Source organism: Amia ocellicauda, chromosome 11 (genome assembly GCF_036373705.1).
Source record: "Amia ocellicauda isolate fAmiCal2 chromosome 11, fAmiCal2.hap1, whole genome shotgun sequence".
NCBI lineage: Eukaryota > Metazoa > Chordata > Actinopteri > Amiiformes > Amiidae > Amia > Amia ocellicauda.
In genome coordinates, this window is record NC_089860.1 from 8006159 (window position 1) to 8029470 (window position 23312).

At 44.9% G+C, this 23312-nt stretch overlaps 1 protein-coding gene across 1 annotated transcript; it reads right to left on the minus strand.

Moving 5' to 3' along the window:
• Positions 1-11: 11 nt before the first annotated feature.
• On the minus strand, positions 12-22900 carry klhl3 (kelch-like family member 3). The gene is made up of 15 exons (XM_066716512.1): positions 22454-22900; positions 18947-19069; positions 18092-18198; positions 16274-16395; positions 14438-14600; positions 13425-13534; positions 12292-12408; positions 11998-12147; positions 11453-11570; positions 9696-9893; positions 9319-9420; positions 9035-9163; positions 5542-5682; positions 5272-5415; positions 12-3333 (listed from the first exon to the last, which is right to left on the minus strand). The coding sequence occupies exons 1-15, from the start codon at positions 22522-22524 to the stop codon at positions 3305-3307; spliced, it is 1824 nt and encodes a 607-aa protein (XP_066572609.1). The 5' UTR covers positions 22525-22900; the 3' UTR covers positions 12-3304.
• Positions 22901-23312: the final 412 nt, after the last annotated feature.

The following is a 23312-nucleotide window of genomic DNA, read 5'->3' on the forward strand; positions in this document are numbered from 1 at the left end:
TTTCTGGCACATTCTTTTTTTAAATAGATTTATTTACGGAATGATTTATTACAACATGTAGTTAAAAAAAAATCATATTCATCATCATCATATTCTTCCTAACAGGCCTGTGTCAAGTTTTCCTTCATCTTTAGAGTATTAATACAGTATTGGGAGCAAAACATACAAAAGAGAAACTGACTTTTTTATTTTACATCCTCGGCTCCCTGTGTGGTTTCAATGCAACCGAAGTCGGTCTGGAAACAAAATGTCAGGAGCAGGTATGGTAAGAGTGCAAACTATTCACAGTTGCCTGTACCATATATTCTGCTCTGGGAGATATTTGGGTTTAAAGTATTAGCTGTTAAAACAGTGGCGTACAAAATTAAATCCAGCAGGTTTTGTTTTTGTTCACTTCATTAGGACTGTAGTGTGTTCAGTGTTTATGGCACCTGAGCACGGTTCGCAAATTCACAAATAAGTCCTTCACCCCCCGCCCCCCCGTCTTACAGTCCAGGTTATTGTCCCCACCTAGATTTGGTCATAAGTTACATTGTCATTGTGAACAATACACTACAGTTATGGTTTAGATTTGAATACAAGATACAATAAACGATCAGATGAACTAAGCAGCCGTTTACTTATAAAAGAGAGTAATACAAAAATTTGAGAGTGTGGCCCCCCAGGACTGATGTTGTGTGCCAACTATGTTACACCGGGGACAGTGCTGCAGCCGGGGAAACTGAAAGATTACTTCTACTACCCAGGTGGAATACTCTAGTGCCTAGTCCTTAAAATAAATGCTTAAAAATTGAACACCTTCTTTCAGTCTTGAGCCATTTAAAGACTAAAGGAATTAAAATGAAAACTAAAGAGGTTATTAGCGGTTGAGCCCAAGACACTGATCTCAACTATTTAAGATGTTGGTCATCAGGCATGTCTGGGCCCACCCCCTCTGCTAACCTCGAATAATGCAGAGGACGTCAAACCATTTTGTGCAGACTTATTTCTTTCCCTGTTGTGCAGGTGTGGCATAAGGAAACACCTGAGTTAGTGGATAGCTGAAGCCCTTCACCCTCTCTTACCTGCACTCTCTTACATTTTCAGTTTCTTCCAAGTTATATTTTCTGTGTCTTACTTGCAGAACTCCAACGACTGACTGCTTTGCTCATTAGACGCATCACAACGACAGAGGGGAGAGGGGTGTTTATTTCTTTGTGACTTATTTGGCAACACTTCTCTCCTGAAACCATTTTATCCATTTTCCATGGTTGTATGCACACACTGGCAAAAAAACTCCCCACAGTAGAGGCGCTGTCATGACTTGTTCAAGGCAGTTACAGCTGGTTAAGGTTTGAAGTAAGGTTTTTGGTTTTTGTCTGAATACAAAGGAAATAAAAATGGCCACAACAAAAGGTCCAAAGCGGGGACTGTCAAATAAATACAGTATTAACCAAATGAGTTTAAAATCATAATCCAGCCACCCAAGTCATGACCCTAGTTGGAATGTCATGACGTTTTCACCAGCATGTCAACACAGCCAATGATCTGTAGTTTAATCCCAGGGGGGTCGTGTCTCCACACTGTCTAACAGGACAACAAGGCAGCATTTTAATCTCGATATAAGCTTGCATATAGCCTCATTTGCTTGCATATCTCACTGGATGTCTCCCCAATAGTTCAGGAGCTACTGGAAAGCTCCAGGTTATTTAGAGTTGTCCAATCCACTTTCGCAGTGAGAAATCCAATAATTTCTCCCAGTACGGCCCAATTAATAAGTCGATTCATTTGCAAAAGACTTGAATAAAAGGGCTCGGCTATTGGAACAAGGATTGCTTTGGGGAAAAGATGCAAAAGGAGACCAATCCCCCTTAGCCCTTACTTAGAGTGAGTCCATAGACTTGTAGCATTCAATTTTTAACAACACACAATGAGGAACAATCCCTATACATAAGCAATAGGAATTCAAACGCTGGGGGAGGGATTTTGATAACTGATAATAGGTGAAGAGTTGGCTCTTCCTTTTGTGAAGTGTTTTTTTGGAAAGGTGGTAAGTTTACATATTGACCACCTCCTTTATGGGCAAGGAAAGCCAAAAATAAGGTATAAAGCTCTCCGACTTACATAATAAAAACATACTGTTAAAAAATTACCTAATACTCATTGCAAAACCACACCACCCTGCTCTCCAGTGCTCAAGATGTGGTCCTGCGAAACAAACAAACAAACAAACAAAAACACAAAAAGGTCATTTTTGCAGTAACAGAAGGCAATGATGGGAGGTACCAGGGTTGCTGCAAGAATAATCTGTCCACATCATCTGCTCATAGCCCTCACTGTGTCCGGTCCCCCCGATTCTGACGACTGAGCGGGACTCCTCTGATCACAGAGCAATCCTGACCCGTGCCAAGTTTCAGCTGAGCTCGAACCCTCTCTATTCCCTGATCCCATGTAATCTAACCCTGACTACAGAGGTGGGAAAACAGCCTAGCGGAGAGGCTGCTTGTTTTAGCATAGGCCACACTTTGGGGGAATAAGATCCTGGCTATGACATTTAAAAACCTTTAATTGAGTTCCTTTGTTTGGATTTATTTTCTTCCCTCAGTAGATCTTCTAAAACCATTGACACTTTGTGATTCAGTGCATCTCAGATCAGTAGTACGCAGGCAGAGAGTCTCTGCTGTCTCTGCTGACCGCAGGCTCTTAGTTGGCACAGCTCGTCCACAAAGACTGCAGACTCAATGTAGTCTTTTACTTCCCATCTCCTTCAGTGAACTGTTTCATCTCTAATTTGTCATCTTTTTGTACTAACTCACTTGTTATTTCAAAAAAGTTATATTTCTAAATTCATTGATTTTCCTACATCTTTGTACATCCAAAGTTGTAGATTCAGTCATCGTGTCCCAGCCAATCCTCGCTCTCGTCCATGTTGAAAACAACACCAATAGGACTGCCCGAACCCATGCAGCCAGAGTAGTGATCGCCTCTGTTGATGCTCTGAGGGGTGTTTTGGCAGCCAAGTCTTAATATCCCCACCTAGGAATGTCCAACAGCAAGTTTGAGGATAGCAGACTCATAGAAGGCAGTAGCTTGCTTTGACCAATTTCTCTCCTCTCTCTCTCTGCAGTTCAAAGGTCACTGCTGTGTCAGCCATGGCCCCATTTGCCGTTCGGCTGGAAGGGTCCTCTTATGGGTGCCCTGTCCACTGCCCATTCAGGCCTGAAGCTGTTGCTGGTTCACAAGTCTCTGTCTCTGTCTCGGTCAGCAGGGAGGCCACTTCGTCACTCTCGGTCAGACGGGCCTTCCTGCTGAGCCTGGCTCTTAGTCATAACACCTTGTCAATCACTGATACTCCTATACAGGGAGAGGAAAGAGGAGAGAGGAGAGAGATTAAAAATCTACAGCAGTCAGCCCCCAAGTGGGGAACTAGATAAAACGGCACCCTTCACTTCACCACTCATAGCCACTTGTTCTGTAAGTACAGTGAGGGAAAAAAGTATTTGATCCCCTGTTGATTTTGTACGTTTGCCCACTGACAAAGAAATGATCAGTCTATAATTTTAATGGTAGGTGTATTTTAACAGTGAGAGACAGAATAACAACAACAAAATCCAGAAAAATGCATTTCAAAAAAGTTATAAATTGATTTGCATGTTAATGAGGGAAATAAGTATTTGACCCCTTCGACTTAGTACTTGGTGGCAAAACCCTTGTTGGCAATCACAGAGGTCAGATGTTTCTTGTAGTTGGCCACCAGGTTTGCACACATCTCAGGAGGGATTTTGTCCCACTCCTCTTTGCAGATCCTCTCCAAGTCATTAAGGGTTCGAGGCTGACGTTTGGCAACTCGAACCTTCAGCTCCCTCCACAGATTTTCTATGGGATTAAGGTCTGGAGACTGGCTAGGCCACTCCAGGACCTTAATGTGCTTCTTCTTGAGCTACTCCTTTGTTGCCTTGGCTGTGTGTTTTGGGTCATTGTCATGCTGGAATACCCATCCACGACCCATTTTCAATGCCCTGGCTGAGGGAAGGAGGTTCTCACCCAAGATTTGACGGTACATGGCCCAGTCCATCGTCCCTTTGATGCGGTGCAGCTGTCCTGTCCCCTTAGCAGAAAAACACCCCCAAAGCATAATGTTTCCACCTCCATGTTTGACAGTGGGGATGGTGTTCTTGGGGTCATTCCTCCTCCAAACACGGCCAATTGAGTTGATGCCAAAGAGCTCGATTTTGGTCTCATCTGACCACAACACTTTCACCCAGTTCTCCTCTGAATCATTCAGATGTTCATTGGCAAACTTCAGACGGGCCTGTACATGTGCTTTCTTGAGCAGGGGGACCTTGCGGGCGCTGCAGGATTTCAGTCCTTCACGGCGTAGTGTGTTACCAATTGTTTTCTTGGTAACTATGGTCCCAGCTGCCTTGAGATCATTAACAAGATCCTCCCGTGTAGTTCTGGGCTGATTCCTCACCGTTCTCATGATCATTGAAACTCCACGAGGTGAGATCTTGCATGGAGCCCCAGACCGAGGGGGACTGACAGTTATTTTGCGTTTCTTCCATTTGCGAATAATCGCACCAACTGTTGTCACCTTCTCACCAAGCTGCTTGGCGATGGTCTTGTAGCCCATTCCAGCCTTGTGTAGGTCTACAGTCTTGTCCCTGACATCCTTGGACAGCTCTTTGGTCTTGGCCATGGTGGAGAGTTTGGAATCTGATTGATTGATTGCTTCTGTGGACAGGTGTCTTTTATACAGGTAACGAGCTGAGATTAGGAGCACTCCCTTTAAGAGAGTGCTCCTAATCTCAGCTCGTTACCTGTATAAAAGACACCTGGGAGCCAGAAATCTTGCTGATTGATAGGGGATCAAATACATATTTCCCTCATTAACATGCAAATCAATTTATAACTTTTTTGAAATGCATTTTTCTGGATTTTTTTGTTGTTATTCTGTCTCTCACTGTTAAAATACACCTACCATTAAAATTATAGACTGATCATTTCTTTGTCAGTGGGCAAACGTACAAAATCAGCAGGGGATCAAATACTTTTTTCCCTCACTGTAAGTTATCTCAAAATAAGTTCCCCTAGAAGGAGTGGAGTATCTGATGGCACTTTCTGCTTTTAATCACAGCTATCTGCTTGAGCTTGTGACTCGGGCTGCCGCTACTGTACAAACACAAGTTTTTATACCCTGCTGATTAGCACAGCCATCTGCGGGTCACCAGCCTGTGATGTCGAGCCCCTTTCACACTAGCGCACAAACCTGCATCCCCCTACCTCCCTTACCTGCATAGCTCCTGCCATTGCTCATGTTCGTGGGGATGAGGCTCCACTTGTCCGTAGCAGGGTTGTAATACTCCACCGAGGACAGGTTACAGGAGCCATCGTCCCCCCCGATCACATACAGCAGCCCATTGATAGCACACACTCCTACAGGGGGGAGTGAGAGAGAGCGAGAGGACACTGCAGAGAGGCACTGAGACAGCGAGAGACGGGCAGGCGCTGGGTGACTCCAGAAGAAGGGGGTGTGTGTGTGCATGTGCCAGACCCTCTCACCTGCGTTCCGGCGACACATGTTCATGTCGCACACTTGTCTCCAGGTGTTGGTGGGGGGGTCGTACACCTCTACGCTCTTCCTCACCAGGGGCCCGTCGTGCCCCCCCGCCGCGTACAGCTGCCCGCTCAGCACCCCCACACCTGCCGACACACACAGAAAAGCAAGGTCAGGGTGGCTTCCAGCTCCCCCATAGCCTGGAGATTTGGGCTTTGCGTTCACTTCACTTTTCAAGGAGGTCATACATGTGACATACACAGGCCTGGAAACCTGGGATAATCTCTGTCCAGGCTTTTACATGTTTGCCGTCCGAACATTATTGCCCTTCGGTCTTTGTACAAAATACATCACGTCCTGTCAATTACTGAAAGCACAAGACGGTATAGTTGTTCCTTGTACCAGAAACCTGTTAAGACAATTCTTAGCTTTCTTAATTACTAAGATTTAATACAATATAATGAAAATAAAGCTTGACATTGTTAAAGCAGGACAAATTACTAATAATCTAAACCTGGTTTCCTTCCCTGCTTGGCCACTGTACTATACACACATTTTGTTTGTTGTAAGAGAAACTGTAAACCTATTGCAAAAGTCTAAGAACATAATTAGCAAAGCCAGCAGTTCAATTAACTGAGACCTATCGAGAACAGCCCCCCCATCACCGAATAAAAACACGCACAAAAGAAAAGGAAAAAAAATGCATGTTGCGATCTCCTCAAAGTACACCAGGGGGCAGCATACATGAGCATCCAGAAAACAAAAATCAGTCTTGTGTTTGATCGGTCTGCATCAGGCCATGCACTATACTCAAGGCCTAAAGGCCCAGTTCCAGAAGGGGTGGTGCCTGCTCCATGTTGTGTAGTGTTTTATTGCAGATTTACATTAAAAAAAAATAATAATAATTAACGTGACGGTGCCCCATCTCCCTCACCTTGCCCTGACTGAGGGATACCTAAGCACGGGCCCTTAACAAGCCCTCAATGTGTCAGCCCTAGACTCAGGCTGCTCTGCTGATCTGTTCACATTCCTGTGTGGATCAGTACGTCAACTACTGCAACACACATTTAGTCTGGGTGGCCGAAATCAGAAGTGAAACAAGTTTTTTCACCGCAGTTTTCCTTTGTTCATGTGTAAGCAGTTTTCAAGTGTGACGCAAATGCCAAGTACTGACCCTGCACTGTTCAGTATCAGTGCTCGTTTTGTCCACGATTTATTCTCCCACAGTGTGAAGCTGGCAGCAGTTTAAATAAAGAGGTCACATTGATTTGGGTGTAATTCTAATAACTGACAGCAGCGCAGCACACAGGCAGCAGTCAGTCAGATCAGGTAGTCGTGCTCTTAAAAGAGATCAAGACCCGCGAGATTCTGGTTTTCTGCTCAGCAGGTAGAAAGAAGAAATTGGAGAAATAAATACAAATAAAATAAACACAAATTCAAGTAGAACAATGTTGGTCTGCAGCTCTCTCTCTGCATACAGTGCTGTTCACACACCGGAGAGCTCCAGCAGTTCGGCTAAATACACTTAATCAAAAGGATGCAGCGCTACAAAGCCCTGCTGGATAAAAATAGGCTCTTTCCAAACACAAAGCCATACGACGCCCTATTTACAGTGCTGTGCTACATGCACATGCACACTCGTGCATCCCACTCCCAGCGCTGCTTTGTTTGACTGCTGTGTACGCAGCTTTGTTTGTTCGTCTGTGCTATTGATTTAGGTTTGTACTGTACATACAGTACTGTGATTGGGTTTTATTCTTCCAGTTGCATTTTTCCCTTTCATATACTTTTATTGTTTGAGGAACATGGCAAGTGAAAAGAGAAAAAGCGGTTATTTCGGTTGAACAAAAACATGAAGCCTTAAATAGACTAGACTAGTCAAGCAAATTGCATCCATTTGTACTCAATTACTTCGGAATTCGGTCCTGTTTAGGTCGGATAATCAGGACTCTACTCTCTACTGTATTCCGGGCTGTTCCAGTTTGACGTGCCGGACCTAATCCACAACCAGCCCACTGTGCCCTGTCTCTCCCCATCTCCCTCTGCACAACCACTCCCCCGAGGGACAGGGAGATGCCAACCCATTGTTTGCATACAGATTTCTCATCACTTGTCCTTGAAAACCCCCTGCCTGCTGCTCCACTGTGGACTGGTAAAAGTTCACCCAAAGACCAACATCTCCTATGCTCCTCCCCCCCTGCACAGTCATCCACATGCAGAAGCCCCCCACCCCAGGTAGCGTGCATCAATGGCTTTGATCCAAAGTATAGTGAGGTGGGGGGCACCTCTGGAGTGCCAAATCCCCCCCCAAAGTCTCTACCTACACCCCCTCCCCCAGCTCCAGTCAAGCAGATTACAGTTCCCCTCTCACCAACACTGCCCACTCAAACTCTCCTCCTTGCAAGCATTATATATATATTGTAAACAGCTTCATTGCTAGATGAGATTTCATGCCTTGCCAATTATTTTCCAATCTGCACAATTTTATTCACTGGCAAGGAGAAAGCTTAGTCTTTTTCACAGCCTGGACAGATCACTTCTCTGCAAATTGGAGGCTGATTTCTTTGATGATCATACTGCTGAGAGCTGGGGATATAGTCAGGAGAATTAAATCTGTTTTGATCAGATTAATCGCTGTCACTTCACTTATTTAAGGTAAAGCTGATCAGTAAAGGCACTCACAGAGTTAGGGTAATGTAATACTTGGGATGTGACCAAGATGTTTCCACATTTAGTTAGTTAGTCTTCTGCAGATAAATAAAACTTAAATTACACACACTTAACATTCCATTAAAACTTTTCTCTATTATTATCAAATAATAAAACATGTCAAATCTATAAATAAATGTGGGCACAAACCAATAATGTATAATGATTATATAGTTGAACTGCTAATTATTTGTATAACCTCATTAACACTTCTTTAGTACAGCTTATAAATTCTTCAGATGCTTTTGCAGGCCCCTAACGTACTCAGTGGTGGCTTTGGTGTGACAAGGAGCCTTTTCACATGAAAGTCGATGCCATTATCACACGTTAACATTGTGTTTCAGTCCACACACTACGTGAGAAAGTATCTTTTTGTGTCCTATTTGTTGTCAGTGAGCAAGATTAACTCTCAAAGACTGGTCTGTTACACAGGCAAAGGGTGTTCAAAATGGAGTTTGCCATCGAGAATTATTTTGGGATAAAAATCATTCTGCGGCTATTTTAGTTTTTGTATTTTTTCAACTATCAAATACAATATGTCCTCCCTAAACTGCATTAGAGAGGAAATGGGTTGGACGTGGGTTACTCTACTGTTCTGTTCGGCGCTGGTGTCATTCCTTGATGTCTCTTGAAGTGCAGTGACCCCAGTTTGAGGTGGCAGGCTTTTCTTCCAAAGTTTCAGCCCATAAATGGAATAGAAAATCTGTGCTGCACACAGGCCCTCATCACTCTGCCTAACTGAGCGAGAAGAGCCGGATCTGGGGTACAAAACACAATTGAAACCCTTACCTGCCCCACTGCGCCGTGTGCTCATGTCGGCCACAAAGGCCCACTGGTTGGAAACAGGGTTGTACTGCTCCACAGTGCTGAGACACTGCCGGGATGCTCCATCGTAGCCGCCCACCGCGTACAGCTTCCCTGAAGCAGCCCAGAATCACGCAAGTATTACCACAGGGGTTATTAGAACGGTTTATGCAGGTGATGCCTTTATCCAAGGTGACTAACAGTAAAATCAGAACCTGGACAGTCCTAACACACTTTTTTTTTTTAAGTTATATGCATGTCGTTCTTACCGTCCACCACGCCAACCCCCACGCTGCTCCTGCGTGTGTTCATGGGAGCCACGAAGAACCACTCGTTGGACTTGTGACTGTAGGCCTCTACCGAGCACAGGCCTGAACAGAGAGACATGCACAGACGCACGGGGGGACACGATCAGTCATTTTACAACCCACTAAGTTTAAAGATCACTTTTTATTTATTCCATGGTAAAACAGGCGCATACAGACTCTTTAGTTTAGGATCCTCAGAGATGAATGATACAGGAGGTAAGAATTGGAAGCCTAAACAACCAAGAGGAGTGATGATACTGTAGATACATGCAGGGGAAAGAGCAGTTGGGCTGTTGTGTGCGTGTGTGCGTGTGCGTGTGTGAGTGTGCATGCGTTACCTGTGCTGCCGTCAAAGCCTCCCACCGCGTACAGAAGATCACCCAGCACAGCGGCCCCCAGCGTGCTCCGCCGCTCCTGCATGCTGGGAACGCAGCTCCACTGGTCTTTCCCCCCATCGTACACATCCACAGTCCGCACACGCAGAGACCCATTGAACCCCCCCACCGCGTACACCCGGCCTGCCATGTACACCACACCTGAGAGACAGACAGAGAAACTGCTCAAACTTAACATTCGCTTACATTCAGAATAAAGGCGCATTCATCAGAAGCCAGAAGACATTAATTACTTGATAGTAACTTGTTTCTGTGTTTGATTACATGTATGTTAAGCACACTAGGTCAGTTGTTCTCATATATGAAGCCTCTGTATGTTCAGAATTCATGTCTACACGGACCATAATCTTCCCGAGAGATCAGAAAGGGGAAACTGCAGAAAGCCCCATAGGGGGGATTTTCAGCGCTTTTCGGCTCTGTAGGCACTGTGTAAATTCCAGCTCATTTTCCCAAAAGTGAAATCATTATTCCTTTTTATCTTTAATGTGCACACCTGTGGTCTCTCTCTATATTTGTAACTCTCTATAATGTAAATTAGTTAATTAGCCTTCCCTTTTTACACACATTTGTGAGACAGAGAGAATCGCACTGATTATACACCGATCATGACCACCTGCATAATATTGTGTAGGTCCCCCTTTTACTGTCAGAACAGCCCTGACCCGTCGAGGCATGGACTCCACTAGACCTCTAAAGGTGTGCTGTGGTATCTGGCACCAAGACGTTAGCAGCAGATCCTTTAAGTCCTGTAAGTTGGAGGAGGGGCCTCCATCGATCGGACTAGTTTGTCCAGCACATCCCACAGATGCTCGATTGGATTGAGATCTGGGGAATTTGGAGGTCAACACCTTGAACTTGTGATTCATCAGACCAGGCCACCTTCCTCCATTGCTCTGTGGTCCAGTTCTGATGCTCACGTGCCCATTGCAGGCGCTTTCAGCAGTGGACAGGGGTCAGCATGGGCACCGTGACTGGTCTGCGGCTACGCAGCCCCGTATGCGACAAACTGAGATGCACTGTGTGTTCTGACTCCTTTCTATCAGAACCAGCATTCACTTTTTCAACAATTTGAGCTACAGTAGCTCGTCTGTTGGATCGGATCACACGGGCCAGCCTTCACTCCCCACGTGCATCAAGTGAGCCTTGGCCGCCCATGACCCTGTCGCCGGTTCACCGCTTTTCCTTCCTTGGACCACTTTTGATAGGTACTGACCACTGCAGACCAGGAACACCCCACAAGAGCTGCAGTTTTGGAGATGCTCTGACCCAGTCGTCTAGCCATCACAATTTGGCCCTTGTCAAAGTCGCTCTGATCCTTACGCTTGCCCATTTTTCCTGCTTCTAAAACATCAACTTTGAGGACAAAATGTTAACTTGCTGCCTAATATATCCCACCCACTGACAGGTGCCATGATAACGAGATTATCAGTGTTATTCACTTCACCTGTCAATGGTCATAATGTTATGGCTGATCGGTGTATCTCCTGTACGTTGCATTAGCTTTGGTAATGGTTCTTATGAAAACTGAGGGTCTGCTAATAAAAAAACAAACCAAAAATAATAAATAAAGGTAACAAGAGTGAATTATTTAGCAGCTGGTGTTGGATGGCCTTGGAGAGCCGGCAGTGTGGCACAAGCAGTCGTGGGTGACCTTGCCAGGGTGTGGGAGGGTGACTGGCAGGGCTGCCGAGGGAGAGTACCTGCTCGACAGCGGCGGGACGGCAGGTCAGCCACCTGGTACCAGCGGTCGTCCTGGAAATCGTAGCATTCCACACTGCGAATGGCCTTAGGTGCCTGGCCCCCCACCACGATCATCACCTGCCACCCCAGACAGAATGGAAGAGAGAACACTGTACAGGGAGAGGGCCATGCTACATTCATGCACACAACACCATCTCTGATTAGGGATGATTAGTTTCTCTCCAGCCAGTTAAATGTGTGTGACATTTACGTCACATACACACAGCCCTGAAGAGTTGAGTTCCATTACAGAGTTTAAAGTCGTGGTAAATTCAGGGCATTTTTAAGATGGTGCAAAGTGCTCAAAATGGAGAAAAGGCGTGTTGCGTTTGCCTGATATGCATCTCCTTGCATCCATTCAGTGAGCTAGGCATGGATTATTGAGCGGTGCCCACCTCTATGAGGATGCCAAATGACCTGAAGGGTTTGAGAGCAGTGATATTAAAGAATTGCCCAGTGCCTGTACCCTTGCCTCACGTGGCAGTGGGCAGGGGGGGTGCAATACCTTGGGCAGGCTGATTGGCGTGCGGGGGCGGGTTCTGGAGTTCTTCATGAGGTGGCGCTGGTCCATGGGCAGCAGGTGGTACTTCATGGCCTCGATGAGGAAGTCCTTGCAGGTGTTGTTGTTCTTGATCAGGGCCTCCTCCTCCACAATCTGCAGCGACCCGACAACCACGTTATACGAGAGTCACACCGGTACTGATATTTATACATTAGGTAAAAGTAAAAGGGGGCGTACCACCCCTTTAATAGTATATCCCTTTAAGAGTATAAGGGACACTCAGCCAGACTTCCATACCTGAACCAGGTAGTCTCTAGGCAGCAGGGGCAGACGGACGTGTTCCATCAGCTTGGGCATGTGCTCCAGACGGGCCTCCTTGTCATATTTGATCCAGGAAATCATGGCCTCAAACACCTGCCAAGACACAAAAGGGTTATAACACCGTTGCAGTCAAGCCAGGCAGAATCACAATGGCCAGGGAACACTCCGATTGGCTCAGAAGATGCTCAGCAGCCAATAAGAATGCTCAGCCGACAGTGTCTACTGTGCTTGTTGTCATACGGCATTATTTCCTCCTCTTCCCTCCCCCTCACACACACACAATCAACAGAGGCCTTCCTGCTCATGCTTACACAAAAATCACGCTCTTCTCCAGTCTCTAACCCCCCCACCGCACTGCACCCCCAGTCCCATTCTACCAAAGCCTCTCAAGAGAACCCGGGTTACTCAGAAGAAATCAAAACACAATTCTTTTGATATAGATGTTCAAAAGAAAATCTAGCTACTTGCAGAGAGAGACGAACATGACTTTTAGAATACATACTTTATAAAGAGAAAATAAACAGCTGAATTCTAAAAAAGCTAGGGAGAGAAATAACAAGTGTGTGTGTAACAGGATTCAGGTTGCTCAAAAGGGGCCCTCTCTTCCCTCGCGTCAGCCAGCCTTTAAGTGACAACTAACAATTTAAATCATCTGGCAAAAGCTTTCAAACAAAACACAGACCAAGCCCACACAGAGGCCGAGATAGTTTAATTTTATAACCCCACTTCCGTTTCGCATCTCACCCACAGGGATCGAGCACGGGGCGTTGAACTAACTTGCTCCGACCAATTAAGTGGCAGAGCAGACCAGGCCTGTTAGAATCCAATTTCTCTGCCAACTGAAATACAGTTATGCTTACAAATTAAACAAAACCTAAAGCAAGAATTGATCAATCAAAACAGCATGCGCCGTGTGCTGGGTTCCTTGAAGAGGTTTGTGTGTGGCAGATTCCCTTCCCAGGATTTCATGGTACAATAATATTGCCTCATTACCATGTTTCTTAAGCTGGATTATGCTCCAGCTACAGTGACTGGAGAAATGCAAATTCATGACACTACCCCTACCCCTACCCCCCCAGAGTCGTAAGCATGAGTCTGGATCCTCCTACCTTCTCCTCTGAAGGCACCGTCAGCTTGTCACTGGAGATGAGGCTGCACACCTGCTGGAGAGAGAGGCCCAGGAACTCTTCGCCCAGCATCACCTCGGGGAAGTGCTGCTCTGTTCAACACACAGACACAGTCACGCACTAGAGCCGCAGCACACGGGCTCACACAGGGACAACCAGAGGAGCGCACTGCCATAGAGTGCATCCAGACACCCACACGCCCTCCTGGCTTGTGAAGGCCGAGCATGCAAAATTAAATATTATGAAGAAAATGGCAGCACCCCCACCGTCTGATCTACATTTAGGGAGATTGAAATGGTCTAGAAGTGTCTTGAGATGCAAAGCAGTTACAGGACAGCATGACACAGCAAAGGTGACCTGAATCTCACTGCACATGCCCATAACTGCAGGCCTGATGTAGATCATATAAAGCAAGACCAGCTGCTGGATTGTTCATGCTTGTTACCTTGTTTGGAGTAAATTTGAATAGACTCATCTGTAAATCATAGCATATCTTATATACTTTCTTCTGCTGCCGTTTCTGCTTCATCACTACAATCTGTACAAGTCTGCAGCTTTCTCATCTCTATCTCCTTTTGCAAGGAGTCTTAATTCCAGGCCACACTTCCACACAGGGTCACAGAAGAAGCCAAAGGGTTAAACTGGGTTCCAAAGCTCAATGGCACAAGCAGCTAAGACCCTTTAATAACCTAAACTCAAGCTTCAAAGAATTTTAATTCGCCCGGGTAGACGCATGTCTGTGGTGAGTGAATAAAAGCTCCCAGACTCCAAGCCCTTTTCTTATATACTCAGAAACAAATTCTGATTTGTTTTTGATTTGTTTATTCTAAATGACTCCTAAGCAGGAGGAATTAGCTTCATGCGGAGAGTCTGTGTCCCCGAGTCACTGGGGCTTCCAATTCAATGTTTTTGGCAACAGCAGATGCTCATCTCTGCCCCATCATCTAGCTTATGTTGCCTTGAAAGAGAGAAAGCACCCCCCAACTGAGGCTCACCTGCATAGGCGTGCGCCTGGCTGAGCAGCTGTGTGCAGGTGTGCAGGTCTGCAAAGCCACGGATGCCCAGGCAGTTGGTGGGGTGCAGCTGGGCCTGCAGGAAGTCACAGCACACCTGCCGAACGTCCATCAGCTGCAGCAAACCGGCTGCTGGCAAGAGCACCTACAGGGGGCAACAAAGAACAGCGTCAGATGGATAGCGGAATTTGCAACGCCACATTAAACGCAGTAAATGTGCGCATTTATAATGGAACCAATAATGGAACCTCAGAGAGTTCTAATGGAATCTTAATGGCTAACCGTGAAAGGGTTGGTAATGGTTATAAAATGTCTTAATACTCAGTGGTTATTTAGGCAGCAGTTAGTTCCTGCAGAAGCCCATAGAAACAGAGTTAAGCAGGTGTGCAGCACAGCCTTGAAGTCAGTCTAAGCCCTGCCAAGTTAAAAGGCCCTACCAGGACACCACCCAGGATAAGTCATAGCAAGTTCTCACAATGATATTAATATCAAGGCTTTTGAATGACTATGAGGATCAGGCGCATAAGACACACAAGACCAAGTCACCCAATACAGATGCGCCTCCCGGCCTCTCTAGTGCAGAAAACTGGGTCACTTAATATTGTCTTTGCTCAAAAGAATAGTCAGAGAAGTTCAATCATCTCCCTGTGAGGTTTTGTAGCACAAACGGTTAACATGCATCTCCCTCAGATCGTCAAAGCAGCGACAATTTGGACTCATGAAATCTCATTTAGGAACGCCAAATCTATTAGGCACTGCTGTGTTGGAGTGTGCTCGGTTTTGTGCTCAGTGTTGTGTTGCACTGCACCTTATCTTCATGTCCAGGCTCCTCCATTAACTACCGTAGACCTCCGTTTCTTTTCAGTTAGGTTAAATCTCCTGAGAAAGTTTTGAAGCCCAAGCCTGTGGTTTTAATGGTTTCTTCTCCAAACCTCTCCCTCCCCCATTCCCCCGCCCTCCTACTCTCACATACAATGAAAACAGGCTTGTTCAAAACACTGAGAGGATTTCCCTTCGCTCAAAACCCACTTCCTCTGGTAATAATAAGAGGAAATGCCCTGCCTTCACCAGCTGGTAAAGCAAACACAGACACTGGGGTTTGGTGAGGAACAGGGAGATACAGATAAAGGGAGGTGGAGAGGTAGGCCTAAAGTGAAAGTACTACCTTGCCAAAAACATCATAAATTAGTTTTATTTTTAAGTGAGATTAAACTAAAGCTGCAAGACATCAACAGGTGTTTGAGCGAGTCGATTTCTGCAACTTCTCTGTGCCTTTCAGCCTAGGATTAAGTTCTGTATGCTTTGTCTGTACTGCTAGAAGACAGCACTCCTGAAAAATCACCATGAGGTTAAAGCTTTTTTTAGCAGTTCTTTCCCATTCCCTTGACAAGCTGCTTAGGACCCACAGGTGGGAAGTGTCAGTTTCGTTCCGCTTTGGTTTCTTTGTAATCGAGGTGACGGCAGCTATTTAAAACAGAGAGAGAGTGTCAGGACCCACGAGGAAACAAACTTACCCAGGGGGGAATAACAGGAAACCACACTACACCTTGGGGCTTTTTCAGCTGTCAAGAAGTAGTATTTGAGCATCTTATTTGTTATTTCAAGTAAACCTGATCTCCATTGATGAAGTTGTGCTCCTATGGAGAACCAGTTGGCGTGCCAGCGTAAGTGTAGATGATCTAAGATTTAAGGTACTCCACTGAAGAGTTATATACATTCATGGTGGACAGTTGTGTACAATGGGAACTGGACCAGCCCAATCCCACGCTGTGAGTGGTCAGGCACCAGTGGTATTGGCTTCGGCTTTCTGTGGGTTACCTGCACATTGTCCTCGGTCACCTCGATCTCAGCCGTGTACACGTAGTCCACCAGCTTCCGGAGTGTCTGCCCATCCACGTCCTTGATCTCCACTCGCTGGGCTTTGCTCTCACTCATGTCCCCTGTCAACGTCAACACACAAAGGCGACACACAAAAGGGCCCAGTTAGGGTCACTGGGAATGTCAGCAGCGTTCTCGAGGCTTGACATCAGTGGTAACCAACCTTGGTCCTGGACAGCACCACTCTACTTAGTTGTATAGGTCACACACGTGTATTATTGATCAATTAGGCAAATCTAGTATTCAATCTTTGAAGAGCTAAAGGGTACTTTAATTGCAAACTTATTTTTCGTTTCCCCACCCTAGCTCTTAAGATTTAATTATACTCATAGTTGCCCAGGACTAGGGTTTGGGATCACTGCAGACTCATATATGACGTCTTTAGCTCAATAATCAGTGTTTACAACACTCCCTGTGCCAGAATGGAGGCCTCCTCCACAGGATCCCAACGGCCCGAGTCACACCCAGACAATTTCAACAGGAAGTCTTCTCTCCCTGGTCTGTTCTGAACCTGACTTGAGACTGTACCCACCTGCTGCCCAAAATAAGATGAACTGAGAGAGGTGCGGTTTTGAGAAAACGCAGTTTGGGAGACAACCCTTCCAATTCGAAATTAGAAAGCTGAGCAGGACCGCATATGTACGACAGGCCTACCAACAGGGCCTAAACAGTCACAGCAGCAGCAAAGGAAGATAAATGTTTACCACGTTAATTATAAGAGACATCTGACCTGTTTTTAGAAGGGGAAAAAAAGGCTTTTGATCAATGCATGCAAGGCTTAATTGTATTTCAAGGAAGGTAAGCAGATGGTTTGGGATTTCAGACTGTGTTGGGCAAGTAAATGACAACCCAATGCCATTGCGGTCTTGTACTGTACTGCATCTGCCTGAGCACAATCAGTCTCAGCTGTGCGGCACATTTGGACTCATGTCTGCACAGCTTTTCAGGGTTAAGACTTCTTCATTTGGGTTTCACCTGGGGCAATGTCTACTTCATTCTGCAGTTCTCCATCTATAATTCAGACTGTCCGCAGTGAGGGATTTGGAAGTGTGTGCACATGTACTTGCCTGTGTATCTATGGAACATGACAGGAACAGGCCTGCTGAGCCAAAATAATTCAGGTATAATAACCAATACATAGAATAGAGTGTGAGTTTATATATGTTATGTCTTCTTGTAAAAATAATGTAATGTCAGATTTGATACAACCCTTATTCAGTTTTAAATTCGATTCAATATACTAAATACAAGGATCTGTTTTGCTTTCACAGCCTTCAGATTCCATATAAAAGGTTACAAGAATTGAAGAAATGCAGCATAGTCGGAATAATCCTTGTAGACACTGCGTTTTACTCCAGTGCAAAATGTTCTGTTATCATTCTTGAAGTGCAAGCTATTGCAGGGACAAAAATAGAAAAAAAAAAAAAAAAAAAGTGAAGAGGAGGAGGAGGAGGAGGGAGAGGACAAGGAGGGGAAGGAACGACATGAATATTCTATCTTGCCTTAGTGTAACCCTTTCTCTCCCTCATCTGCGCCTGGAGTTCCTCAGAGAGAGACCAAGGGTGGCCTCGAAAATGCCTGTCAACACCACACTCCCAAGACTTGTCAATCAACCCTCAAATAATGTCTGGTTCTCATGGACAGAAGTGCCTGGACAGCATTTACTGAGGGTCTGTTACTCCACGTCTTTGCCTTTCATACTGTGAACTTCAGATTGCCATTACAGTCGGTACGTTCTATGTCACTTGAAGCTTGTACCTGTAAACATGGCATAGAAGTAGGGGCTGCAGGACGCCAGCACCACGCGGTGCGCTGGGATCTCCACGTCCTCTGCGGCGAGCAGCACGTCACACAACATCTTCTTACTGCAGAGAGAACTCGCATTACACCATGCTGACATCTGAACTCAGCCCCGGGCACAGAGCCTAGGGGCCCAACTGGGGAACACACAGTACTGAAGGGCCACAGCCTGTATAATACACAGAGTAATATTGTATGCAAACAAGTATACACGTAAATATCAAGCAATATTTGCTGTTATTTCTACTGGCTAGTTAAAATCAAAATACAAATGATTTGGCTAAAGTAAGACCAGTAAACTAAAGATATACAGCTCTGGAAAAAATTAAGAGACCACTCTAAGTTCAGAAATCAATGTTAACTGGTCTCAATTTTTTCCAGAGCTGTATAATAACGTGTTCCCATTATTTTCTTTAGCTGATGAAGTGGACAGCACACATGAAGTGTTACCACCAACAATATGTCCTAACAATATTCCTAAGTGAGAAATATCAGTCTTGCCTGTGAGCATCCACCTCAAAGAGGGCTGCACATGCAGGTACTGTTGTGTTTGTGTCTGCTCCGTCTTAGAGCACAGTGTTGTATCGTGCACAAACGATCTCTAGTGTTCTCACGTCATCGTATGTTTCAATATGACAGGATTCTGTCTGAGATCAGCGCCATCTGTTTCCCTGGGGTGTTACAGCACTATAGAGAGCATTCTTCTAGCTTTCACATGAGGCAACTGTGATATCAGACGAGAAAGCAGTCTGATGAGAAACATGTGGATCCTCCAATCCCGCCAGCCCTGGGACAGAGAGCGAGAGACTCTACCTTCTCAGCTCATTCATCAGCCGGAAGGCCTTCTTCATGTGGGTGTGGTTAAAGCTGGAGTTCCCAGCATCCCTCTCATCCTCCTCAGGTTCCAAGGGCGGTTGGGGGCTTGACTTTCGGCTCCTGATTGGAGAGAGATGGATGGGTCAAAGGTTACAATGGCAGCAGGAAGTGATAGTCATTAGTCTGTTATTCATCTTGATTTTAAAGAATAAACTTCCAGAGCTTGCTGCTTGTTTACACCAAGATATTTATTTAGGAGGAGAACATTATTGTCAATGCTAAATAAGCTTGTTTATTAGTGAAATCATTTTAAAGTAAGGCTAATTCAGTACTTGTGGGTTTTTCTTTCCTTAGTTAAGCCCGTACACTATGAAAGATATGATATGAGGACTCATACAACACAAACAATCGGTTTGTTTGGTGAGGCTCCTATTACCATGAAAACATTCTCATTCAAGAAATGTTGAGTATGTCTTAAGCACACAGTTCTCTCCATCTCTCAGTTTACTATTAAACAAAACCCTTTCACAATCTCAACAACACAAACCTGAGCAGTATGAGAGAACAGAAAGACCGTACATTGCATAATGCTGAACACTTGTGTTTGTATTAGTCACCAGACAAATGAGGGTACCAAAGGCCCAGGGACTATACATGATTAAAAAACACTGAGCTCATGGTAAATATTTCCTTCTAATGTTTTGCACAAGGCTATTTATAAAGGTAGTTGTATTTGGTTTTATGAGGAAACAAAGTGTCTCAGAAAATGTAATGTTCCAGACAACTGTTACATTGTTTTCAAAAACAAAAACTGTCATCTCTGAATCACTTGAATTGCATTTCTACTCTCTGAATATCAAATTGTTAGTCATCCATGTTTTTTCCTCTCAACCCCTAGATTTAAGCAGGAGCCAAATTGCCATTTCCCAGAAATACAGCCTAACTTGAAGGAAATTATGTCACATGTTTTACCCACAGAACAGATTGCTCAAGTTTCCTGAGATCCCCTTCTCTTTCAAGGTGCTGAGAACAATTCAAATGGCTGTTGTGTGTATAAGACACAGCTTGTACTATACTGATTTTGACAATTAAACAATTTGAACAATTTAGAATAAGATGAAACATAAAAACAGAGATTTTTCTTTTCACTTGTTTCCAAATTACTTCGGGTAACTTTACTGGGTTTCTTGCATTTGAATTTTACCTCTACACATCTAACTACAGCCTAACAATACGATGTTATATGACTAGTCTTCAATTACATAAAACAATTCAAGTCCAGATTAAATTACATATCAAATACCACATATTTTCCTTCAACTGATGTATTGATTTCAACAAGTTAATGTATTTTGTCCAACACCCTCAACCTCAAGGGAATGTATAGGTTAAACTTACTTCATTTCATACAACTGGAAAGGGGTGCCCAGCTAAAAGATTGGCACACTGCATAAAACTGGCACAGTCCAGTTTCTATTTTACCCCACTAACATGAAAACACAGTTATAACACTGCCTGCTTTTGTAATGGACTGAGGCTGAGCATTTTGGCTTTCTTTCCCAGTACAGTATTTGGCAAGCCTTCATAGACTGCAAGTGAAGTGTATGTAATTTATGCGCTTGGTAAAGAGGGTGAAAGGTGGATATTCCTGCTGGCTCAACATCTGGGTTTATCCACAGCACTGTCACATCAAAGACACCTCTGCCCCAAGTCTCTCCCTGCCTGCCTCATGCTGAGGTGAGTTGCTCTCACACTGACGAGAATCAGAACCTGGGTCACTAAAAGGTGTCTCAGGACCCGGGTTGGTGTGCTAGTGTCAAAGGGCCTTAAGTAAGTGCTTCCAGCAAATATAGCAGCCTGGTCTTTGCTGGGGAGGGTGTTTGGATACACTAATATCCCTGCCACCCTCAAAAATATAGCCTAATAAACAAGATTTTCTGCTAAACAATCAAATACAGCATGACACAACTGTATAAAGAAACATTTCCTGCAACCATGCTTTGCATTTCCTGTGATCACATACAACCCTCCTTCCCACACAACTAAAATACAATCTTCCTTAACTCATGTGACCTGGCCAGGCTGACCCTCATTTTAAAGTGTTTCATGATGTCACATTTCTTCAAGTGTATCAGGAGAACTATTATGTGTTTCTGATACCACCTTGAATCTGTAATCTGTGATGATAATTGCAAACTTCCAATTGACCACAGCATGTCAAAGTGGATGAAAGCTCAAGGAATGAGTGCCTACACAGACAGTAACTCCCCACCACTTCCAGACAGTTAATTAAAGTGTGCCTTCATTCAGCAGAATTTCCATTGTGGTTTAATTTTCTTAGGATGACATTCACATTAAACATTATACTACTTTGCCTGACATCCTTATCTGAGGCAGCTTGCTTCAGGAACACAGTTGCATTATACACGTCAGAGGGAACGGTCAAAAGCTGCATGGCGAGAGCATTGCATAGTGCAGAGTAGTGTTACGGCAAATGTAGGAAAATCCAATACCAAGATAAAATAACCCCAGCAATTGGTTTGAAGGATTACTGTACAATATTCTAAAATAACACAATGTAGCTCCCGTAACCCTCTGTGACATCAGAGGTTCAAGGCTGAGGTCAAAAGGACAATAATAGTAGTGTGTACTATCAGGCTAGACTGAGTAATTCAGCAACACCTGTGCCATTTAACTACTGCCCATCTCAATCAATACTTGGCACCATTGTAAATTGTGTCCACTACTTAAAGAATAATATAATAAGTGCTTACTAGTAGTATAGTATCTGTTTAAGGTTAAAATAATATAGTTATTGCTGCTTTTATCTTTTATGTCAGTTCGGCTGGTATAATTTTAATTTGTTAGACTGTTTCCCTTTTTACTGGAATACCAGGCATCCAAGTGAAACCCTCCAACACCTCATAAAGAAATACAGCCTCTGTAATGAAATTCCCACTGCATTCCAGGATTTTTATCACCTACTCCAGACAGTTAATAAGCATCACATTTCTGGCCGCAGCACAGAATGGACAATAAGGGCAAATCAAAGCATGTTCCCCATTCTTCCCCATTGGCATCTGTAGGTTGTCATATCCAGTTATATATATATATATATATATACACACACACAAACACAAAGGGACAAAAATAGAGACTGACAAGGTCTCAGATCACCCAAACACCACACTAACACAGATTGGTAGTTATAGGACATAGGACTCCTATATGGACTGTCAGGTCTGTCACTGCCTGGTGTGTTACAGGGACGCACTTAGCGGTGTAATGACCTGCCCGTCACACAGCAGTACCACGCTGTGCTTCTTCACCTGCTACGGGTACGTGTAGCACCAGCCAGCAGAGAGAACACACACACATGCGCGCCGCCACTGAAGTGTCATCGACATCCGACATAGCCACCGCTGCCCCTCGCCCTGCCCCGTGTCAGGCGCACTGAAGACAGGCGGGGCGAGGAGAAAGCACCCGTCCCCCCGGGCTACTCACCCTGCATCATCGTCCATGGTTCCCGTCCTACTGCATGAGACCCCCCTGTGGCCGCCGGCCCGCTGATCCATGCACCCCCGCCTGCGACTGCGCTCACGGTCCCATGCAGCTCCGGGAGGAGAGGAGAGCGGCCGAGATTGAGCGCCGCTGCCGGGCGTGTGATTGCAACCCGATGCCCGCCTGCTGTGCTCCGCCACCCCCCGCTCTTCACATCGTCTCACGGCAGACACCGGGAGAAAAGGAAACCCTCGCTCTGTCCTCCCTCTCCCTGCCTGCCGAGTTTTTTTTTTTTTTTTTTTTTTTCCCAGGTCTCCTTGCTCGAACCTCCTACCCGTCAAGCCCCCCTTTCTCTGCCGCCTCCATTGTTGCGGCGTTGCTTAGTTACATTGAGCCTGGTGTGCAGAGTTTATAGTCACATCACTGCAGCCCCAAATGTTTCTTTTTTTCACTACAAAACCCTTTTATAAAAATAGATCAGTAATAACTGGTATGATTGGCAGTCACAGTGAAAGACCAGAACTTCTGAACTCTCAATGAATGACTAGTATCTTGCAGGCCTCATGTCAGCGGCCAGCAGCAAACACGTTCATTCCTCAGTGTGTCAGAAGTTGTTTATTTGTAAGCGTGTTGCAGTCTATGTTTATATATGAGTTAAAAAATGTGCATGTTTATAAACAGTATTATAAACTGCAGCCTACATTTGGCACTCAAGGCGCAATGTGTTGGAGACACAAGAGGCAAGGCAAGGTCTGTTCACATTTAAGAACGTAAGAACATAAGAACATAAGAAAGTTTACAAATGAGAGGAGGCCATTCGGCCCATTGTGCTCGTTTGGTGTCCATTAATATCTAAGTGATC